The sequence below is a fragment of the Echinops telfairi genome, unplaced genomic scaffold, assembly GCF_000313985.2.
Source record: "Echinops telfairi isolate 266 unplaced genomic scaffold, ASM31398v2 ScPeMD7_7467;HRSCAF=8505_1, whole genome shotgun sequence".
Taxonomy (NCBI): Eukaryota; Metazoa; Chordata; class Mammalia; order Afrosoricida; family Tenrecidae; genus Echinops; species Echinops telfairi.
Window position 1 is genome coordinate 44,095,666 of NW_022111368.1, and position 19,462 is coordinate 44,115,127.

General features: G+C 40.8%; 1 gene segment (V, D, J or C); it reads right to left on the minus strand.

Moving 5' to 3' along the window:
* LOC101646594 overlaps positions 1–19,462 on the minus strand; it is a 288,451-nt gene that overhangs the window by 203,426 nt on the left and 65,563 nt on the right. The window contains 1 exon segment of the V gene segment in view: positions 11,525–11,543. Within this exon segment, the coding sequence occupies positions 11,525–11,543 (19 nt within the window).

Genomic DNA, 19,462 nt, shown 5'->3' on the forward strand with positions numbered 1-19,462 from the left:
GGAGAGCAAATGTTTTGAGAATGATGAGGGCAACAAATGTACAAATGTGCTTTACACAATTGATGTATGTGTGGATTGTGCTAAGAGTTGTATGAGCCTCTAATAGAATGATTAAGAAAAAACTTATCAAGGGTTCATGAGGGTAGGAGGGGAGGGGAGAGCAGGAGGGGAAAAAAGAGGAGCTGATACCAAGGGCTCAAGTAGAAAGAAAAGGTTTTGGAAATGATGATGGCAACATATGTACAGATGTGCTTGATACAATTGATGTATGTATTATTATAAAAGCTGTAAGAGTCCCCCATTAAAATCATTTATTATTTTTGTTAAACCCTGTGATATGTAGATGACATGAGCTTGCATGCTGAAAGTGCCGAGGATTTGAAGCAGTTGTTGATGAAGATCAAGCACTGTAAAAAAAAAATCCCATAACCGGACCAATAGATAACATCATGATAAATGGAGAAAAGGTTGAAGTGTCTCATCTTGCTTGGATCCACAATCAATGGTCATGGAAGCAGAGTCAAAACAATCCAAGGGAGCATTGCATTGGGTAAATGTGCTGCTCAAGACCTCTTTCAAGGATGTCACTTGGAGGACTAAAGTGGGCCTGGTCCACACCATGGTATTGTCATTCACCTCCGATGCATGGGAAAGCTGGGTCCTGAATAATGAAATCTGCAAAATAACTGGTGCATCTGAATTGTGGTGCTGGAGAAGAAGACTGAAAGGACCACAAACTGCCAAAAAAAGAACAAAGTACAGTACAGTTAGATGCTGCTTAGAAGTGAGCATAGCAAGACTCCCTCTCCCCCACTCTGGATACATTATCAGGAGAGGTCTGTCTCTTGGAAAGGACATCGTGCCTGGGCAGTGAAAAGGAGGCAGACTCGTGACGAGATGGATGGACACGGTGGCTGCCACAACGGGCTCAAAATGAGGACTATGAGGTAAAAGAAAATGATCTGTAGTGTGACCTTAAAGACTAATAATATCTCATAGATTCTCTGAAGAAAGAATTCCCTCCTTATTCATTGTTTCTCAAAATTTAGACAATGAAACAACTTCAGGGTTTGTCACTAAAGGTCTACAACAAAAGGACTTAACCCCTGGCTGTCTTGAGGTTATCTTAATTGACAAAGGATACTGTGCTTAGCTGCACTCTAGGAAACTGGCTAATTTTCCTCATAAGTTGGAAGATATTCTATGACCTCTTTTGTGTTTCAAACCATTTTAGCGGCACTTCGTCCACATACCATACAATCCAGTAGTTCAATCATATCAAGAAGAGTTGTACAATCTTTGTCACAATCAATTCTAGAATTTTCTTTTTCCTCATTCTCATTGTTATTCATGTAAGTTTTATTTTCCATTTTGGCAGAAAAATATGCACAGCAAACTTCTACATGAACTTCTACATGCACAACCCAGTGCCATTGATCATCTTCGTTGTGCTGTACAGCCATTATTGAGATCCCGCTCCAAATTGTCCCCACATGGGCATGAACGCAGTGCCCCCTCTGCAAAAAGGCTTCCTCCTCCCCATGGGGCCACAGGCCAAGTTTGATTTCCTTCCCCTTTTTTCAGTAGTTTTCTTGACAATAATTACATATCCTACACGTCCATCGTTAGCCCACTTCTAAAAAGAGTTATATTTGCATCATCACAATCAGCTCTCATGCTCCACCCTGTCGCCCTCACATCCACTGATTGCTCTTCAACTCCCCTCCTCCTCCTCTCCCCTCTCCCGGCATACCATTGCATCAGCTATTGTCTCTATGCATCCACTCTTGCTGTGCTTCATAAATTGGGAGACATAACAGGAGCAATATAAAACAAAAGCAAAACAAGACAGGAAGAAGAAAACAACAACAACGATAACACAAAAATAAAAATAAAGAATAAGAAAGGGGAAAAAACAGCAATATTTAAAACTCCAGAGAAGAAATTTTTTTCATGAACAATTGAGAAATATTTGAACATAGAGTAAATTCAGGTTGGGTCAAAAGAGAGGTCAACTGACCAAGTATCATGTTATACCATGGTTCAAACTACCATAATCACGTTTACAATAATCTCTGAGTGATAGTAAAGCTGTTAGGGTCTCTCACCTGTGAATAGAGGGGATCTGCCCGAGGCACAATCTGACCAGACACTCTGCAGTTGGATGTGGGGTTCCCACTGTTCTCCATAGCCGTCTACAAATTGGGTGTTCACAATTTAAGCTCTGTTTCGTTCTCTTCATCGTATTTGGATTTTGTAACTGTCATCTTTGGATCACATGGGCTGGTGTGCTTCTTCCATGTGGGCTTAGTTGACACCGCATTAGATGGCTGCTAGTTTCAATACAAGCCTTTAAGACCCCAGACACTTCCGTTTGATAGCCAGGCACCATCAGCTTTCTTCACCACACTTGCTGCAGCACCAATATGTTCCGTGATCTCTTTGTGAAGGAGGGTTCTAGCAGGCCTATGGCCTCTCTCTTCCCTTGTTTATGTTTACAAGCTATCAGTTAGTCCTATTCCTGTTTCTTCACAGTAATAAAACTCTTTCTTGATTATTTTTTACTATTTCATTCGAGTTTAAATAAATTGTGATGGTATCTGCATAGTGGAATATTACCTAGAAATGAAGGATAATGAACTGCAGGAACTCACAACATGTATAAATATCATAAATATGCAGCAAAGTGAAAAAGGCCAATCAATACAATTGTATGGTGTCATATATCTAATTCAAAAGAAAGACAAATGTAATTACTAAGGTGCATCCTTAAGAGGTAAAAGCAGATGTGATTATAATGAAAGTGGTCTTTGTAATTTTAAGAAGATGTTATTTCATTGGGAAGACACATTTTGGAATATTGAGAATATTCTATTTATTGATGTGTGATACCTATTGCTACCATAACAAATTGCCACAAACTCGGTGGTTTAAAACAACACAAATTTATTGTCTTACAATTCTGGCAGTCTGAAATATAAAAAGCATTTTATGAGGTCTGTGTTGTCTTAATTAATGTTCTCTATTAATCTTCTCTGGATTCTAAATCCATTTGGAATGGCTGCACAGAAAGTTAGTCAAAAGTCATGATAAAAGGGTTAATTAAGGAAGTCAGCAAGTTGCAATGCCAGTGAGGAATGCTCAGGATAGTTGTTTTTCAGGACTTATTACAAAGTTATTTCTGGTCTGCAAATAAATGTCCAAAGGGCCATACCACTCGGTGTGTTGTTTGAACCCCAATCTTTCAGCTTAAGCTCCATGGTGGAGCACACCCAGCTCCCTGCATTAGGGCCCAGAGGAATGCCACTTCAGTCAAACTCAGCCCAAAGGCATTAAGCTCCACTTCATTGGGTCAGCAAGCCCAACTTCCCTGATTAAGTACCCAGAATCACCCCATTCCTCAAACCAGCTAGCTACCTGCACCAGAGCAGTGACCTTTACTTGCTCTGTTCCATGCTCAGACTCCTGGTTCTTCTGCTGCTCCTGTGATGTTATTACTGTCTCTGGATCCAGAAGGTTGGTTGCTCTATTGCATAGTATTTTATGTGAATTATGTCAATAAAACTGTTTTAAAAAGAAGTTTTCTTTTGTGTGTGAACTCAGTTTTTAGACTCCTTTAGCAATCAGTCCATTTTCCCTTTGGAATAAAATACCCTTGGGAAAAGTGGGCAGGCATCTGTTAGTCAAAATGTGCCCTCTAGGTCCAAGGTCTTATAACAAAGTCAAATTATAACCAGAAGAGCCTTGGCACTGGTGGGAAAAGAACTAAGCAAAGTTTAAGAAAGTACTATCAAATCCTGATGATCTGTTACACCTTCCCAGAGGGGATATTTCTACCTGGGGATGAATCCCTTTTGGGGTTGTCATTCACTTTGACCATGATGGAAATGAACTGTCTTTCTCCATCACTAACCTGTTCTTTGATAGTCACCATTGTATTTGTATGAATTTCTTCATTTCATCTTATACATTCAGAAAACTATTATTCTGCTAATACTAAAGTTTTAAAATGATATTTATGGTCTATGCTTGTAGGTTAATGATATGTGAGTAGACATATGAATAATTCTTTATCTTGATTCATGAGTTTCCCCTTTAATTTTATGCTCAAGAACTAAGCTCTTTACCGTAACACAGGAAACTGACTCTCAGACATCTGAAGGGGAAGCAGCTGTGCCAGACGAGTTAAGGTTTTTGTTGCAGTCTGTAACATTGTGGGTGGATTACTGTACCACTGCTGGCAGTAATAGCTGGCAGCATCTTCAGCCTCCACACTACTGATTGTGAGAGAGTAATCTGTTCCAGACCCACTGCCACTGAACCGGGCAGGGGTCCCCGAGGCTGGGTTAGATGTTCTATAAATAAGAAGCTTTGGAGAGGCTCCTGGCTTCTGTTGGTACCAGTGTAAGTAGTTAGTGCTTACACTTGAGCTGGCCTTGCAGTTGATGGTGACTCTCTCTCCTGGGGAGACTGCCAGGGAAGCTGGAGACTGGGTCAGCACAATTTCTCCACTGGATACTGTGGTCATGTAGGAGAGATGAAAAAGGTAATTTAGCATAAACAAAAATACAAAAATATCTTTATCACATACAATATTTTCTATAAGAATATTTAGTATAATACTTCAAAAAAACCTATCATAGTTGGAAATTTCCATGCGAGAGAAATAGGGTTATGAGTTAAATCATCTCTCATCCTTACTTGTGACCCCGAGCAGCAAGAAGCTGAAGATATTGGCCTGGAAACCCATGATGAGGCTGAGCCCTGTCCCAGGCTAAACACACCTCTCCTCTCAGCAGTGCCTCTTAAAAGCAACTCTGAGAGCTCTGTGGTTTCTGGGGAAGAGCTATGCAAATTTCCAATAAATCCCTGTGGACCTTTCTCCTTTTTAAGTTAATTAAGGCCAGAAAAGTGAAGATTCTTGGTCATTTTTCTTAAGTGGATCATGTACCTGGTCTAAGGCATCACCCATGTTTCTGTCTAGATGCTCAATTACCCCAAACCTAGTTTGCTGGTAATTACACCTATTCCTTATGGGCATGAAGAAGACCTTAATTTTCTCTGTGATAAACATATGGCAAGGATGACTGTGAGTAGATGTTCATCAGGACCGCCTGCCTAGCACCCCTCCTCTTTCCCTTAGTCACTGGGTGAGACTCTAGCACCCATCAAGGCTTCTTAAAGAACCTTGGAAACCACAAAACATGGGGCTAACTCCCCTCTCCCCGTGTGATCTAGAACCTAGATAAACTCATCGATGAGTCACAAAAGATAGCCAATGGATCTTTCTCGAATGCACAAACAAACTGGAGGCCGCTAAGCTCCTAATTCATTGGCGGCATCCTCTTTTTGCCACTCTACCACATGCTGGTTTTCACAGGACCTTGGAATTGAAGAGCTGGTGTAGTAGCCCATATCAAACAACTACAAATCAAATCAATAATTATATTAGGCACAATAGGAAAAAATACTGTTTTTGAAGTGTTTAGAGGGAAATTCATATGTTCCCCTTTAATGTAGGAGAAAGGTTGCCTAAAATTTACTTATTAATTATCAAAGTGTAATGAGAGTTCTAGAAACAGACTGTTTTGTTAGAGTTGGATGAGGACAATTTAAAAAATTTTCTACTGGGTCTAAATTTTTAAAATAAGGAAAACGTTAGAGGACATAGCCCAAGGACCCTCTGTCAAACCATCTGTGTGTTGTGTATGTGTGTGTGTGTGTGTGTGTGTGTGTGGCAAGGGGGGGAGACAGCTGAACAATGATTTATCGTTACTCCTGTCTGTTCTAGTTCCTCACTGGATGGTGTGCTGAGATCCTCACACTAGTTGCCATATTCCCAGCTGAGTCATAAATAACAAAGGCTAGGTAGAGGTCCAGTCTTCTATATTCAGAAAAATGTATCCTCTATGAATAAAGGCCTAATTCTTAGAATTTTAGATGTAGAAATGCAAAGTCTTCATTGCCACGCATGTGCTGTCAAAGGAGCCCTGGTGGCACAGTAGTGACATGCGGGGTTGCTGAGCACACGGTCAGCTGTTTCAAATGACCAGCAGCTCCCTGAGAAATGATGAGGATTGGTACTCCTGCAAAGATTTATAGCTCCCCAAATCCAAAAAGACATTCTAATTGTCCTAGAGTGTCACTATGAGTCACAATTTACTTGACAGCAGTGAGTTGAAAATTTTTTTCTTTTATTTAATGTGTGCTGGACAATATAAGCAGATGCTCTTTGGACAGAGAAAAATAATCTCAGATAGTCTCCCAGAAATGCACCTGTAATGTTATAACTATTGCTGCTACAATCTGCTGGATTTGATGATCACCTTCCCTTCCCCCTGCCTTACCCTCCCTCAGGCATCTGATTATTCCTCATAAGTTACAGTGAAATGGGGCAAAATCATCCTTTGCAAAAGGCCAGTCTGCTCAGATTCTTATTGCCTTGCAAGCTTATAATTCCAATTTACTTCATGTCAAATCATGTTGTTGTGTTATTGTTCTAAAGTTGCAAAACAAACGCCCACTGTTTAGTGGCTTAAAACAATACACATCGGAGTGTCACACAGATTCTATGGATCAGGGGTCTGGGCACATTGGAGATGGAACTGTAGTCAAGGTATTGATTTGACTGCATTCTTCTCAGGGGATTCAAATAATTCATTTCCAATCCTTTTCAAGTTGTTGCCAGAATGTTTTGTGTGTGGCTGTGTGGTAGATAAGAATTTTTGTCAATTAGATTCACCTGGCTAGGGGAGGAATCAAGCCTGTCAATCCAGTGATACCATGATGATACCTCCTTGGGGGTGTGGCCTTTTCTCAAAGAGTGGAGGACTCTGGGAAGCGTACTCTCTCTGCCCTTCACCTTCCTGCCTGCTGGAACTCTGCCTGCCACCAGGGGTAGCCCCAGTGGGTCACGGACCCTGAAAGCTGCAGGCATCCTGCCACGTTCCCACCAACCTTGGACCCAGGGGACTGCGCTCCCCAGCCCGTGATCTCCATGCTTGGCTGTCGGCGTTCTGCATCACCAGCAGGTGGCTGCATGGGTCTCAAGAGGGACCCACTTATAAACTTGAGTTGGACTGGGCTGGGATAACTCCTTGAAGTGTAATTACTTCTTCTATAAAGCTCCTTTTTATACATGGATGAGTGTCATTGAATTTCTTTCTCCAGACAATCTGGCCTAACAAAGGCTGTATTACCAGAAGTCCTGGTTTTTTGCCAACTGTTAAAGAGGAGGCCACTGTAATGCTCTAGAAGCCACTGGAAGTCTCTGCCATGTGACATGCTTCTTAATCAAACTAGAAAGGAGATTATCTCAGACAAGAAGGAAGGCCCATTTCCTATATTCAGTACTTTCATATAAAATAAAATGTAATATATTGAACTTCATGAAAATTGAAAATGTGTGTACTTCAAAAACCACCATTAGGAATATATTAGGGGGCTTCAAAAAGTTTGGAGAAAAATCCTGTTCTTTTAATTCCATTTTCCCACAGACTTTTTCAAGCCCCCTCAAACAAAAATACATGTTACAAAACAAGTCAAGAGTAAAGAGGAATATATTTGCAAATTATTTATCTGATGAGCAGCTACATTCACAGCTCACACATACCTTTTATAATTAAATAACACAAACAAAATTGAGTTAAAAATAGGGAAAGCATTTAAATAGACATTTCAAACAAGAAGATAGACAAAAGATCAATAAACACATGACAAAATGTTTAACACATGTAGTCATGAAGGTAATGAAAATTAAATCACAATGAGATGTCACTTTATAGTCACTATTATAGATAAAGGCCATAAGAATGTTGAAGAGGATGTGGAGAACTTCACACCACTCTAGGGAATGCTAGTTAGCATAGCTCCCCATTGAATAGCAGTTTGGCAATTAAAAAAAAAAGCTAAACATAAGTTTATCATATGTTTCAGCAAAAGTAATCTACCCTTGATAAATCAAGCCACTGTTGACATAAAGCCTTTACAGCAGTATGCATAACAGTAGTATTCACAATAACCAAAATGTGGCCACCACCCATGCGTCTATGAGGGATCATAAAGTATAGTACAGCCATACACTTTTAAAAACTCCAGCAATATAAAAGAATGAGCTACTTTTACATGCTTCAACATAGCTGAACCATGAAACGAATATGAAAGACCGGGACAAAAAACATATATGCTGTATGATTTCATTTGTATGAAATGTCCATATAAATGAACTTAGAGATTTACATTCCACATTTGTAAACACAGAACCAGTTTTTCTGCCTTCCTAATTTTGAATATTTTAGAAAACATTTTGTGTTAGTCTGGGTACTTTAGAGAAACAAATCCACAGAAACTCATGTATAAGAGAGTTTTATATAAAGGGTAAATGCACATCAGGAAAACATCCCAACCCAGTGCTGCCCAAGCCCACAAGGCCAACATTAACCCATATGTCCGACACCAATCCACAAAGTCCTCCTCCATCTCACAAAACAGATGCAATGATGCCGACTGCAGGAGGAAAGCTGAGTCAGTGAATGTGTAAGCATCTCAGCACTGGCAGGGGTCTCCACACGGGTGTTCTTGCACCCAGGGCTGCATCGGGGTAGGTCCATGTGGCTTCTCCTCAGGGATGTCTTGCAGGAAGTGAGCCTTGCCTGCTGAAGCAGGGAACTGGCTAAGGCGGCTGCACCCTGGTCTGACCATCAGAAAGCAAGAGACCAGAGAACTTGAAAGGCGAGGCTCACAGAGCCATTTGTCCCTCCGCCCTTCAATTAACCCCACATGTGTTTATTGGCCAGGTTGGCACAATAAACTAACTCACATTTCTATAAATGTTTTGCTAACCTCTAATGATTCAGAATGCATCCGCATATGTTTTGTTAAAAGTTTACTATTAGCTCTGACCTCAAAATTGTTTTTGCCCCATGACGCAAAAAATGTTTTTGATTGTTTTTTTGCAGGCACCTAACAAGACTAAGACACATGTATTATTCACAGACCTTGTCTGTAGCCATCCACTGATTTCCGGTGTTTTGTTTGGAACAAGCCCAAGCATGTGTGAATGAAGTTTAAATTCTTGCCTTTCCAACATAAAGATTTGCTTTGAGAGGCAAAGAGAGGGTTTCACAGGGAATTTTATTGAGAGACTCCAAGGAGGAAGAACATCCTTCCCAGCAGCATGGGCATCTTACTTCCCCCTATGAAACAGAGATTCTCGTGAACAAAAGATTGTTGAGAAAATCCTTCCAGTTGCACAGAACTCTGCCAGGGTAACAAGGGGTTCTGGGACATTTAGTTCCAAGATTTTACCCGGAATCTGTGCATGCCATGTCCAAATTTGCAAAAACTGTCTTCTGTCTTATCATATCCTTTTCATTTTTTTGAAGCCCCCCATTGTGTGTGTTGGTATATTTGTATGTGGTGTTTTGCATTTTTAAATTTTGTATTCATTTCTATATCTGTATGTATTTTATATTCATTTTGAAGATTAAAGTATGTCTGACCCAACCCATGGTATTTTAAGTGAAAGCTAGCCAGTGAATAAAGATGACTAAAGAAGAATTAATGCCTTTGAATTTATGATATTGACTAAGTGAGATAGTTAAAGTTTATTGTGCCAACCTGGCTGATAAACACATGTGGGGTTAATCGGAAAGCAAGGGTGTTACTTTGAGAACTAAGGTGCCCTTGACCCAAGCCATGATATTTTCAATCACATCCTATGCGTGTGAAAGCTGGACATTGAATAAAGAAGACTGAAGAAGAATCAATGCATCTGAATTGTGGTGCTGGAAAAGCATATTGAAAGAACTATGGACTGCTCAAAAGGACAAACCAACCTGTTGTGGAAATACAATCAGAGGTTTCTTAGAGGCAAGGATGGCAAGACTTTGTCTTACATACTTCCCACATATTGCCAGGAGAGACCAGTCCCTGGAGAGAGACATCATGTTTAGTAGAGAGACGGACAGTATTAAAGAGGAAGACCTCAACAAGATGAGTTGACACAGTGGGTGCAACAATGAGCTCAGGCACAGGAGCAACTGGGAAGAAGGTACAGGGCTGGTCAGTGTTTCATGTAGCGTGCACAGGGTCACTAGGGGTAGAACCTACTTGGGGCACCAAACAACAACAACGACAACAACCATTTGATGGTAACTGATGCGTTAGGTTTATAAAATGTAGTGTGTGTATCTGGGGTACCATCTGAGATTATTTTCTCTGCCCAAAGAGCATCTTTTTATAGATTTTCTTTTCTTTTTACAGATTTTCTAGCACAAATTTGTAAAAGGGAAAAAGACATTGGTGTTGAGTCAGCTCACAGTGACACTGTAGAATTTGTGGCTTCATTAAGATAGAGTCGAATGCCCCTCTGGATTTCCGAGGTTGCGTGTCTTTACAGGAGCAGAGCACCTCATCAGTTTCAGAGGAGCCGCGGCTGGTTTGCACTGGTGAGTCCGTGCGTCGCAGCCCCCTGTGTAAGTAGCTGTGTTGCCCTGGCTTTTTCTAGTAAGCACGTTGGAGGCAATGAATTGTCTTGGATTTGTTTGTCTAAAAATGCAAGTATTCGGCCTTTATTCTTAAATGATATTTTTTTCTGAATACAGAGTATGAGTCTGTCTCCTGCCATCTGTTCTTTATGACACAGTTAGGCATCGGGTTGCTAGAGTGAGGCTCTCAGGCAGAACATGCAATAAGGAAGCAGAAAAGGCAGGAATGAGGAGAACTAATTGTTCAGTTGACCTTTATCAAAGGTCATATGGCCTGCTGCCTCCAACCTCTTTTTCTTATTTGGAAAATTTAGACCCAGCAGATATTTGAATAATGTGTTTCTCATCAAATTCTAGCCAAACAGTCTGCTTCTAGAAACTTCACTACTCTTTGGTAATTAATAATTAAGTTTTTGGAAAACATTTCCCCAGCACTATAGAAAAAATATGACTTTCCCTCTAAAATCTTTAGAAAAAGAACCTTTTCCTGTTGTTATTAAGGTAATTATTACACTAATTTGTAGCTCTTTGATAATGAGGTACTGTCCCGGCTCTTCAAGTCCAAGGTCCTTTCAGAACTGGTAAGAGGTAGAGTGTTAGGTAATCATGCTGCTAATGAGTGTCCTCTAGTTTCAGATGGAAAGGTTCATGTCGTTTGTAATCTCTGAATGGATTCATTGTATGTGTTTTGTGACTCCTATCTATTAGTTTATTTTGTGGGTTCAAAGGTGTCTTATAGAGACCTTGGTAGATGGTAGAGTCTCCGTGAAACAGCTTCGAGGGGAAAAGGAAGGCTGGAGGGCAAGTGGTCTGATTAACATTTACACTCTGTCCTCCTTACCATATATTTAATACAGAGAAAATGAAAATCTTTGCTTTGCTAACTCTGTGTAGGTTTAATTACCTGCCATGGTGGTGTAGTGGGTTTGCTGCCAGACAGCTATCCCCAAGACCTGCAGTTGGAAACCACCAGCTACACCGAGGGAGAAAGACGAGGCTTTCGATTACCATAAAGAGTTATGGTCTCAGATACTCACAGGGGGCACGTTCTCTCCTCTAACCTTCACTTTTTTACACTCAATTAAATTAAGAAGTAAATGAAAGCCCCACATGCACTTATTGGCAAAGACCTAGTAGGCAGCACCCGGTTGATTTGCATACCTCTTTCTCTGAAAACCACAAACCTCTGACACTTGCTTTTAAGGGGCACTTGTTAGAGGAGAAGATGATCAGCCTGTGCAGACAGGGCTCAGCCAGTACCATGGGTTTCCAGACCATCACCGTTGGCTTCTTGCTGCTCAGCGTCACAGGTAAGGAAGAGAAAAGTTTAAACTTAGGACCCTCTTTCTCATGGTAATTTAACTCTAAAATTTGTTTTATCAAGCTTTATCTAGGACAGTTTTACAGTCAATATTATATTTTATGAAAACATGCTTTGCATTTCTGTTTATGCTATTTTCTCATTTTTCATCTCTCCTATATGACCACAGTATCCAATGGAGAGATCATGCTGACCCAGTCTCCAGCTTCCCTGGCAGTCTCCCCAGGAGAGAGAGTCACCATCAACTGCAAGGCCAGCTCAAGTGTAGACACTAGTTACTTACACTGGTACCAACAGAAGCCAGGAGCCTCTCCAAAGCTTCTTCTTTATGGCACGTCTAACCCGGCCTCGGGGACCCCTGCCCGGTTCAGTGGCAGTGGGTCTGAGAGAGATTACTCTCTCACAATCAGCAGCGTGGAGGCTGAAGATGCTGCCAGCTTTTACTGTCATAATGGGTACTACTCACCACCACAGTGCTACAGACTGGAACAAAAACTAACCCCTCTGACCGCAGCTGCTTCCCCCTCAGAGGCGTGCGGTTCATAGTTAGTTTTTGTGTTAGTGTAAAGCGATTTAATGGAACAGAAAATTCAATATTCAAGATAAATAATTAGTCAGATGTCTAAGCCATAGATTGGTGAGCAAATGACCCTTTGATTACAAACCATACAATTTCACGTCTCATTTAAAATTTTTAGAGCAAGCAGAGTAATGGTTTCATGAATATATAAGATTTAATGACAAAATTCACAAAAATAAACTGGTGACTGTCAAAAAAGAGTTCGTGTTCTGGGAAGGAGAGTGCATTTTCATGATGGTCCAGGTCAATATTTTCCCCTATGCGATCTCATCCCCCAGGCAGAAGTGCACGCTTGGAGTTTGCTTGGTTCTTTCCCCTCAAATGCCAAGGCCCTTCTGACTGTCCTTTGGTTTTGTTAAAAGACCTTGGGTCAGAGAGCACATTTTGATTAACAGACGCCAGCCCTTTGTCACCATGGAAATTTTCCTTCACAGAAGAAAGGAACTGATTATTGTTTGCTCTGTAGGTATTCACAGAAGTGAGTTCATTCACATAAATGAAATTCTGATAACCAATATTCACAAAAAAACGTCACTGTGAGACCTGGTGGGAGAAGCAGTCTGTTGGTCTCAATAAAAGTATCACTGGTTTATAGCTCTAATTACTGTCTTCACTCTGATTAATTATAGGGCTGGAGGTTCATTTGGGGAAGATTTTGTGAGTTTTGGAAAAATGGAGACCATAAGTTCAACCAAGTATAAGGCTGCTTTTAGATATTGCTCTCCGTTTTGTACCCTTTACGTGGCAGGGGTGCTGTACTTGCTCCAGAGCGGGATGTATATAGTCTCACAGGACGATGGCTCGAAGAGGCGAATAGAGTGTGAGCTCAGCCTCAGCAGTGTAGAGACTGTGTCGGGCCGAGCTCATCAGAAGTAATGTGTGTGGCATAAAGAGAGAAGAAGGGACAGAATTGAAGACATCTAGCATCCGGGCACTAATTGACTTTCATCTAACCCCATCATTGTAACCTAACAAAAGACCAACTCTTTAAGCTAGCTGATCTTTGAGTAAAAACTTTGGACTAACTCTTTTTTTGAATCATTTTATTGGGGACTCGTACAATTCCCATCACAATCCATCCATCCATCCATTGTGTCAAGCACATTTACACATTTGTTTTCATCATCATTCTCAAAACACTTGCCTTCCACCTGAGCCCTTAATATTGGCTCCTCATTTTCCCCCCTCCCGCCTCGCTCATTAACCCTTCATAATTCACAAATTATTATTATTTTGTCATATGTTACACTGTCTGACGACTCCCCCACCTTTTCTCTGCTGTCCATCCCCCAGGGAGGAGGCTATATGTAGATTCTTGTAGTCGGTTCCCCCTTTCTACCCCACATTCCTTCCACCCTCCAGGCATCGCCACTCTCACCACTGGTCCTGAAGGAGTCATCTGTCCTGGATTCCCTGTGTTTCCAGTTGCTATCTGTACCAATGTACATCCTCTGGTCTAGCCGGATTTGTAAGGTAGAATTGGGATCATCATAGTGGCGGGGAGGAAGCATTTAAGAACTAGAGGAAAGTTATATGTTTCATCGTTGCTACCCTGCACCCTGACTGGCTCATCTCCTCCCCACAGCCCTTCGGTAAAGGGGTATCCAGTTGCCTGCTGATGGGCTTTGAGTTTCCACTCAACACTCACCCACATTTACAATGATATGATTTTTTGTTCTTTGATGTTTGATACCTGATCCCTTCAACAGCTCTTGGTCACACAGGCTGGTGTACTTCTTCCATGTGGGCTTTGTTGCTTCTGAGGTAGATGGTTGCTTGTTTATCTTCAAGCCTTTAAGATGGACTCACACTTATTGAGGTCAATATTGTAACTTAACAGTGAAGATGCTGACCCATGCAAAAGCTCAATTAAGTAGATGTGGTAGTTACACCATTAAATGTCAACTTGATAAATAAGTGTAGGGGTGGGGTCTAGTCTTTCAATCAGTGCACAGTCTAATTATGCCTCCTTATGGGCATGCCCTTCTCATGAGCATTCTGGGAACTTCCTCCCTCTCACTGCTTTATCTTTCTGTTGAAGAGCCACACGGAGCTACATGGATACCTGCGCCAGCACTGAGGTGCTCCCACCACCATTGGATGCACAAGACCTTGCACCCACCAGCCTGTGATTTTCCTGCATTTTGTATCATTGCTTGTGGCTGCATGAGTCTGAAGAAGGATTTATAGACCAGTATCAGACTTATGGACTTGATCTGGACTGGGCTGGGTTGTTTTCTCAATATACAATTGCTCTTTGATATAAAGCGTTTTCTTATACATACGAGGGGTACTCCCTGCCCCACTCACAAAAAAACACAGAAAAAGCACCAGTTGGCGGAGCTTTTGTAGTATATATCCCCCCCTCCCCCTCCCATCCTCACCCCCAACCCCCTGCTAGGTGAGCATTGAGCAACTCTAACTAACAGAGGTAGTGCACCCAGTGGCATTGCCTGGGAGCAGTTTCAATTCAACCTCGTTTTTTTGTGATGGTTGATTTATGGGAACAGCGTGTAGCTGTGAAATTTTGTTTCCTGCTCAGGGAAAAATGCTGCAGAAACTATTGTGATGTTGAACACATCTTACAAGGACAGTGTTATGGGAAAAACACAAGTGTATAAGTGGTTTTCTCGTTTTAAAAAAATGAAAGGTCGATTTATGACAAACCTCACTCTAGACATCCGTCAACTTCTCAAACGGATGAATATGTCAACAAAATTCATGCACTTGTGCTCTAAGACTGGTGATGGACCATTGAAGAGAGAGAGAATTTATCTGGACTATCTTGGATCATGGTGACATGAATTTTAACAGAAGATTTGGGAATGAGGAGGGTTGCTACAAAATTTGTGCCTCCGGTTCTGATTGACGGGGCAAAAGAGCTTTGAGTGGAAACATGCTGTGCTCTGAAAGAACAGCTCTGATGTGACTCAGACTTTTCTCTAAGGTCATTACTCATGATGAGATGCTGTTATTCTTATGACCCTAAAAGCAAATATTAATCAAGGAAGTGGAAGATGCCAAAAAAATTTGCCTCGCTCCCTCCCCCCAAAATCTTGTTAAGTGAAATAAAAGATCAAGACGATGCTCATTTGTCTTTTGATGTGAGGGGGCAGTGCATTTGGAATTCATTCCACCAGGTCAGACTATTAATCAAGCATTCTATTTAGAGGTTCTGAAAATATTGCCTTTGTAGCAGACAGGGGACTGGTTTTGCCACTATGATAATTTGCCTGCTCACGCAGTGTGCAATTTTGGGGCACAAAACAGCAAGCCTCTCTTGCCCCAACCACCTGACTCACCTGACCTCACTCTGTGCGACTTCTTTCATCAAATGAAGAGGGACATGAAAGGGCAGTGAAGAAAGAAAAGAGGGAGGTGCTGACAGCCATCCAAACCGATGAGTTTGAAAAATGTTTCCAAGGATGGAATTGGTAAATGTATTCAGTGAAATGGAGAGTACTTTGAAGCTAATAAGGATGTTTTGTAAAAAAGGTAAATAAATAGCTTTGAAAAAATGTTTCCATTTTTGGGCGGTACCCTCATATTTGAGTGTCTCTGGATTGGTTTCTCTAGTCAACCGGTAGTAGATATCATGCCAATAATTCAAGTCAGTAATTCAAATGTCTTCTTCCACCATTAAAAAAAATTCAATAACAGTTTTTTCCTCCATCAAGATCAACAGTCCTTTTCTCTTGGTTCATATTTCTAGTCTACCTTGCCTTTCTGAAATGTTTTTATCCATGTAAAACTTTGTTTTATGGAGAGACCTGGAAACCATTATACTGAGCAAAGTTAGTCAATCACAAAAGGACAAATGTATTTGTCCATTACTATTAGATAAACACCAAGATTAAGGTAGGCCACTGCTTACAGGGCAGGTACTCTTCTAATCCAGTCTCCTAAGCAATGAAGTAGGGAGCCTATCTAGCAACCATGAAATATCAATCTCTTCTATAAATGTATGTCTTAAAAAAAAGCCTGTGATCTTCCTGCATTCGGCATCATTGCATGTGTTGTGTGAGTCTGAAGAGGACTTTACAGATTGGTATCGGATCTATGGACTTGATCTGGACTGGGCTCGGATGTTTCCTTAAGGTACAATTACTCTTCATATAAAGCTCTTTCTTATATGAGAGTGTTTATGAATTTGTTTCTCTAGTCTACCCAGACTAACACAGTGGGTGTGCCTGCTTTGTTGTAGAGCACCACGGATGGTGGGCAGAATTGCCCTAGTCAGCTATGCCGGGTAGGTTGGCCAGAGGTTCCCCCAGCAGCATGGAGTGTGGGAGAGGGTTGATGGAGCTACCTTAGGCTGTGTGAAGCACTACAACAGGCCAGAGGAAGTTCCCTCAGCCACTTGGGACCGTGGAGGACAGAGTCAGCATTGACTTGATGATAGTGGAAGTGATGCTTAGGTAATCTTCCCTAACATAAATGACAATGATGTCTCTAAGATGATTAAGAGATATGTAAACCATAGAGATGCACGAATAATTTTGGGGTTTGCACTTAATTCTAGCCCCAACCTAAGAACAGTTAGTTCTTATGACATGGCCTTGTTTGAAGCTCATCTCCATGAAAAGATCATTGAAGATATGAATACTATAGCAAAGTATACTGTAGAAACTAGATGGTGCCTGGCTGCCAGAAAGAATAGCATCTGGAATCTTAAAGTCTAGTGTTTAAACAAGAAGCCGTCCAAGTGAGTTGTGTCAACTAAATGCACACGAAGAAGCACTTGAGCCTGTGTGATCCAAGGATTGCAAATAAAATAATCCAAGCCTAAAGGAGGGAATGGCATCTGAGTTTAAATTGTGTACACCTGTTTTGCAGAAGGTTATGGATGACAGTGAAGTCCAGAAACCATTTGCAGGGTCATGCATGGATTTAAGGCTCAGTTGATTTCCTTTTGATCATAGTTGAGGGATGTGAATAGCCCTGCTTTCAGACAGAGTACATTATGAAGTTGATTGTGTCAGAAGTAGTTATAGTAAAATTTAATATCTTATAATTTGATCTCCCCTTTGACCCACTTGAAAGCTATCTCAGATTTAAGGAAAAGACAGAGAAGGGGAAATCCAGTGGATTAAGCCCCTGGAAAATCTCCTATGACCAGGGATGAGGGATGCGAATAGCCTTGCTAACATGCGGAATGCATCAGAAAGTAGATTGTTGCAGATGCAGTTGGTTGAAATTTAGCACCCTATAGTTTGATCTCCCTTATGATCCATTTAAATTTGTTCTAGTTTTTAATATTTTATGCTTTCTTTATGATTGAGGTTTTTACCTGTTTTATCTTGTTATTCTTGTTTACTTTTGTTTTCTGTTTTAAATGTTTTTCTGTACAGGAAATCGAGGATACTTAAAGCTATAGAGAAAGTAACTGGAACAATGGTTCATTGGGAGTTAGGCATGGGAAGCTGGGGGGAAATGCAGAGCTAATAACAATAAGTACAAGATTGAAGAAAATGTTCTAAAAGTGAGGTGATGGCTGCACAACTCTTCTTGATGTCACTGAGCTATTGAATTATATGATAAACATGCATATGTCAATAGAATTATTGAAAGCAAAAATATAGTTAAAATCTTCTAATTGAAGAGGAACAGTTGAATTTAAAGAAAGAAGAAGGGAGATGTGGGTGAGTATTCCTGTAATCTTGTTGCAAAGATTTAATGTTTTGAAAAGATGTCCACTTTCATTATATTAAAAAGTTTATGTTTGACCTCAAAATCATTTTGTCATGGTACAAAATGTATTCTTCTTTATCGAAGACACCCTAATGAAGTAAATTACCGAGACAACTTGTCAGCAGCTACCCACAGATTTACAGAGCCACGTTGAGACAGGTTTGTTTGGAATAAACCTGTGCACGTATGAACTGGAACCACAGTAGCAATACTCGTTGACTTACACTAGAAAACTGACATTCAGTGACACTAGGAGACAGGAGGCCTTGTGGTGTAGTGGTTATGCATTGGGCAGTGATTAGCAAGGCCAGTAGTTCAAACCTACCAGTTGTTCTGAGGGAGAAATACCGGGCTTTCCACTCACCTAAAGAGTTACAGTTTTGAAAACATATGTGGGTACTTCTATCCTGCCCTATATGATTGATATGACTTGGAATCTGCTTGGTGGATTTCATTTTGGAATTAGGAGAAACTTCTAAGTTCACCATAAAGATGTTTCTTCCCTGGGGTCTGGGTCCTAACCAGACACAGGCAATGTCTCAGAGTCTGAAGATGCTGCATTTCATAATTGTTGCCCCAATAAAACTGCAATTATCTCAGAGAAATAGCTCTAACAAGCATCTGTGAATAGCTATCTGGATGTTGTTGTTTTTTTAAAGGATCTAGCTGCTATTAAAATGCTCGTTGAGCTCTGATACTTTTTGGTTTTACTGTTTTGTTTCCCTTTGTTTGATTTTGGGGAGTGAGGTGTTCTATTGTGTGCACATCTCCCTTTTACTTCTTTACATTCAACTGCTTTTATTCTGTTAGAAGATTTAGCAATCCTCAAGGATGCCACCGTATGCAAATGGGACAATGATTAGTGGAACAAAATGCACATGTTTATCGGGGAAAGTAAGATGTTCAATGGAAGCAACAGGGTACACAATTTCAGACTGTTCCAACTCCTCTCGATCCTGTAGATCTACAGGAGAATACCGTGGGACACTTATTACCTCAAAGATAGCTCTGTCTTTTACTGCCTCCCAAGTCTAGTTGAAATTCTGATCTGTAATGTTGCAAACAGACCTCATATTTAATAGCTTTTGGCTTAGGAGAGCCAGAGGAAAACCATACCACTATTCAAAGTCCCTGTGAGATCCCTTATCCTTTGGGGGTTTTTTTTTTGGTGGGGGGAGTGGGTGGAGGGGCGGGAGACAACAGTGTATCAGCAGGTCTGCATATTAAGTTTGTAAAATCTGCATATTGTTTAATATTCATAAACTGAAAACCAAACTCGTTACCATTGAGTCTGTTTCACTCATAACGACCTGAAACACAGAACAGAACTCTTCTTACAGTTTTCCAAGACAGTAACCCTTATTTTTTGGTTTGCTAAACAAT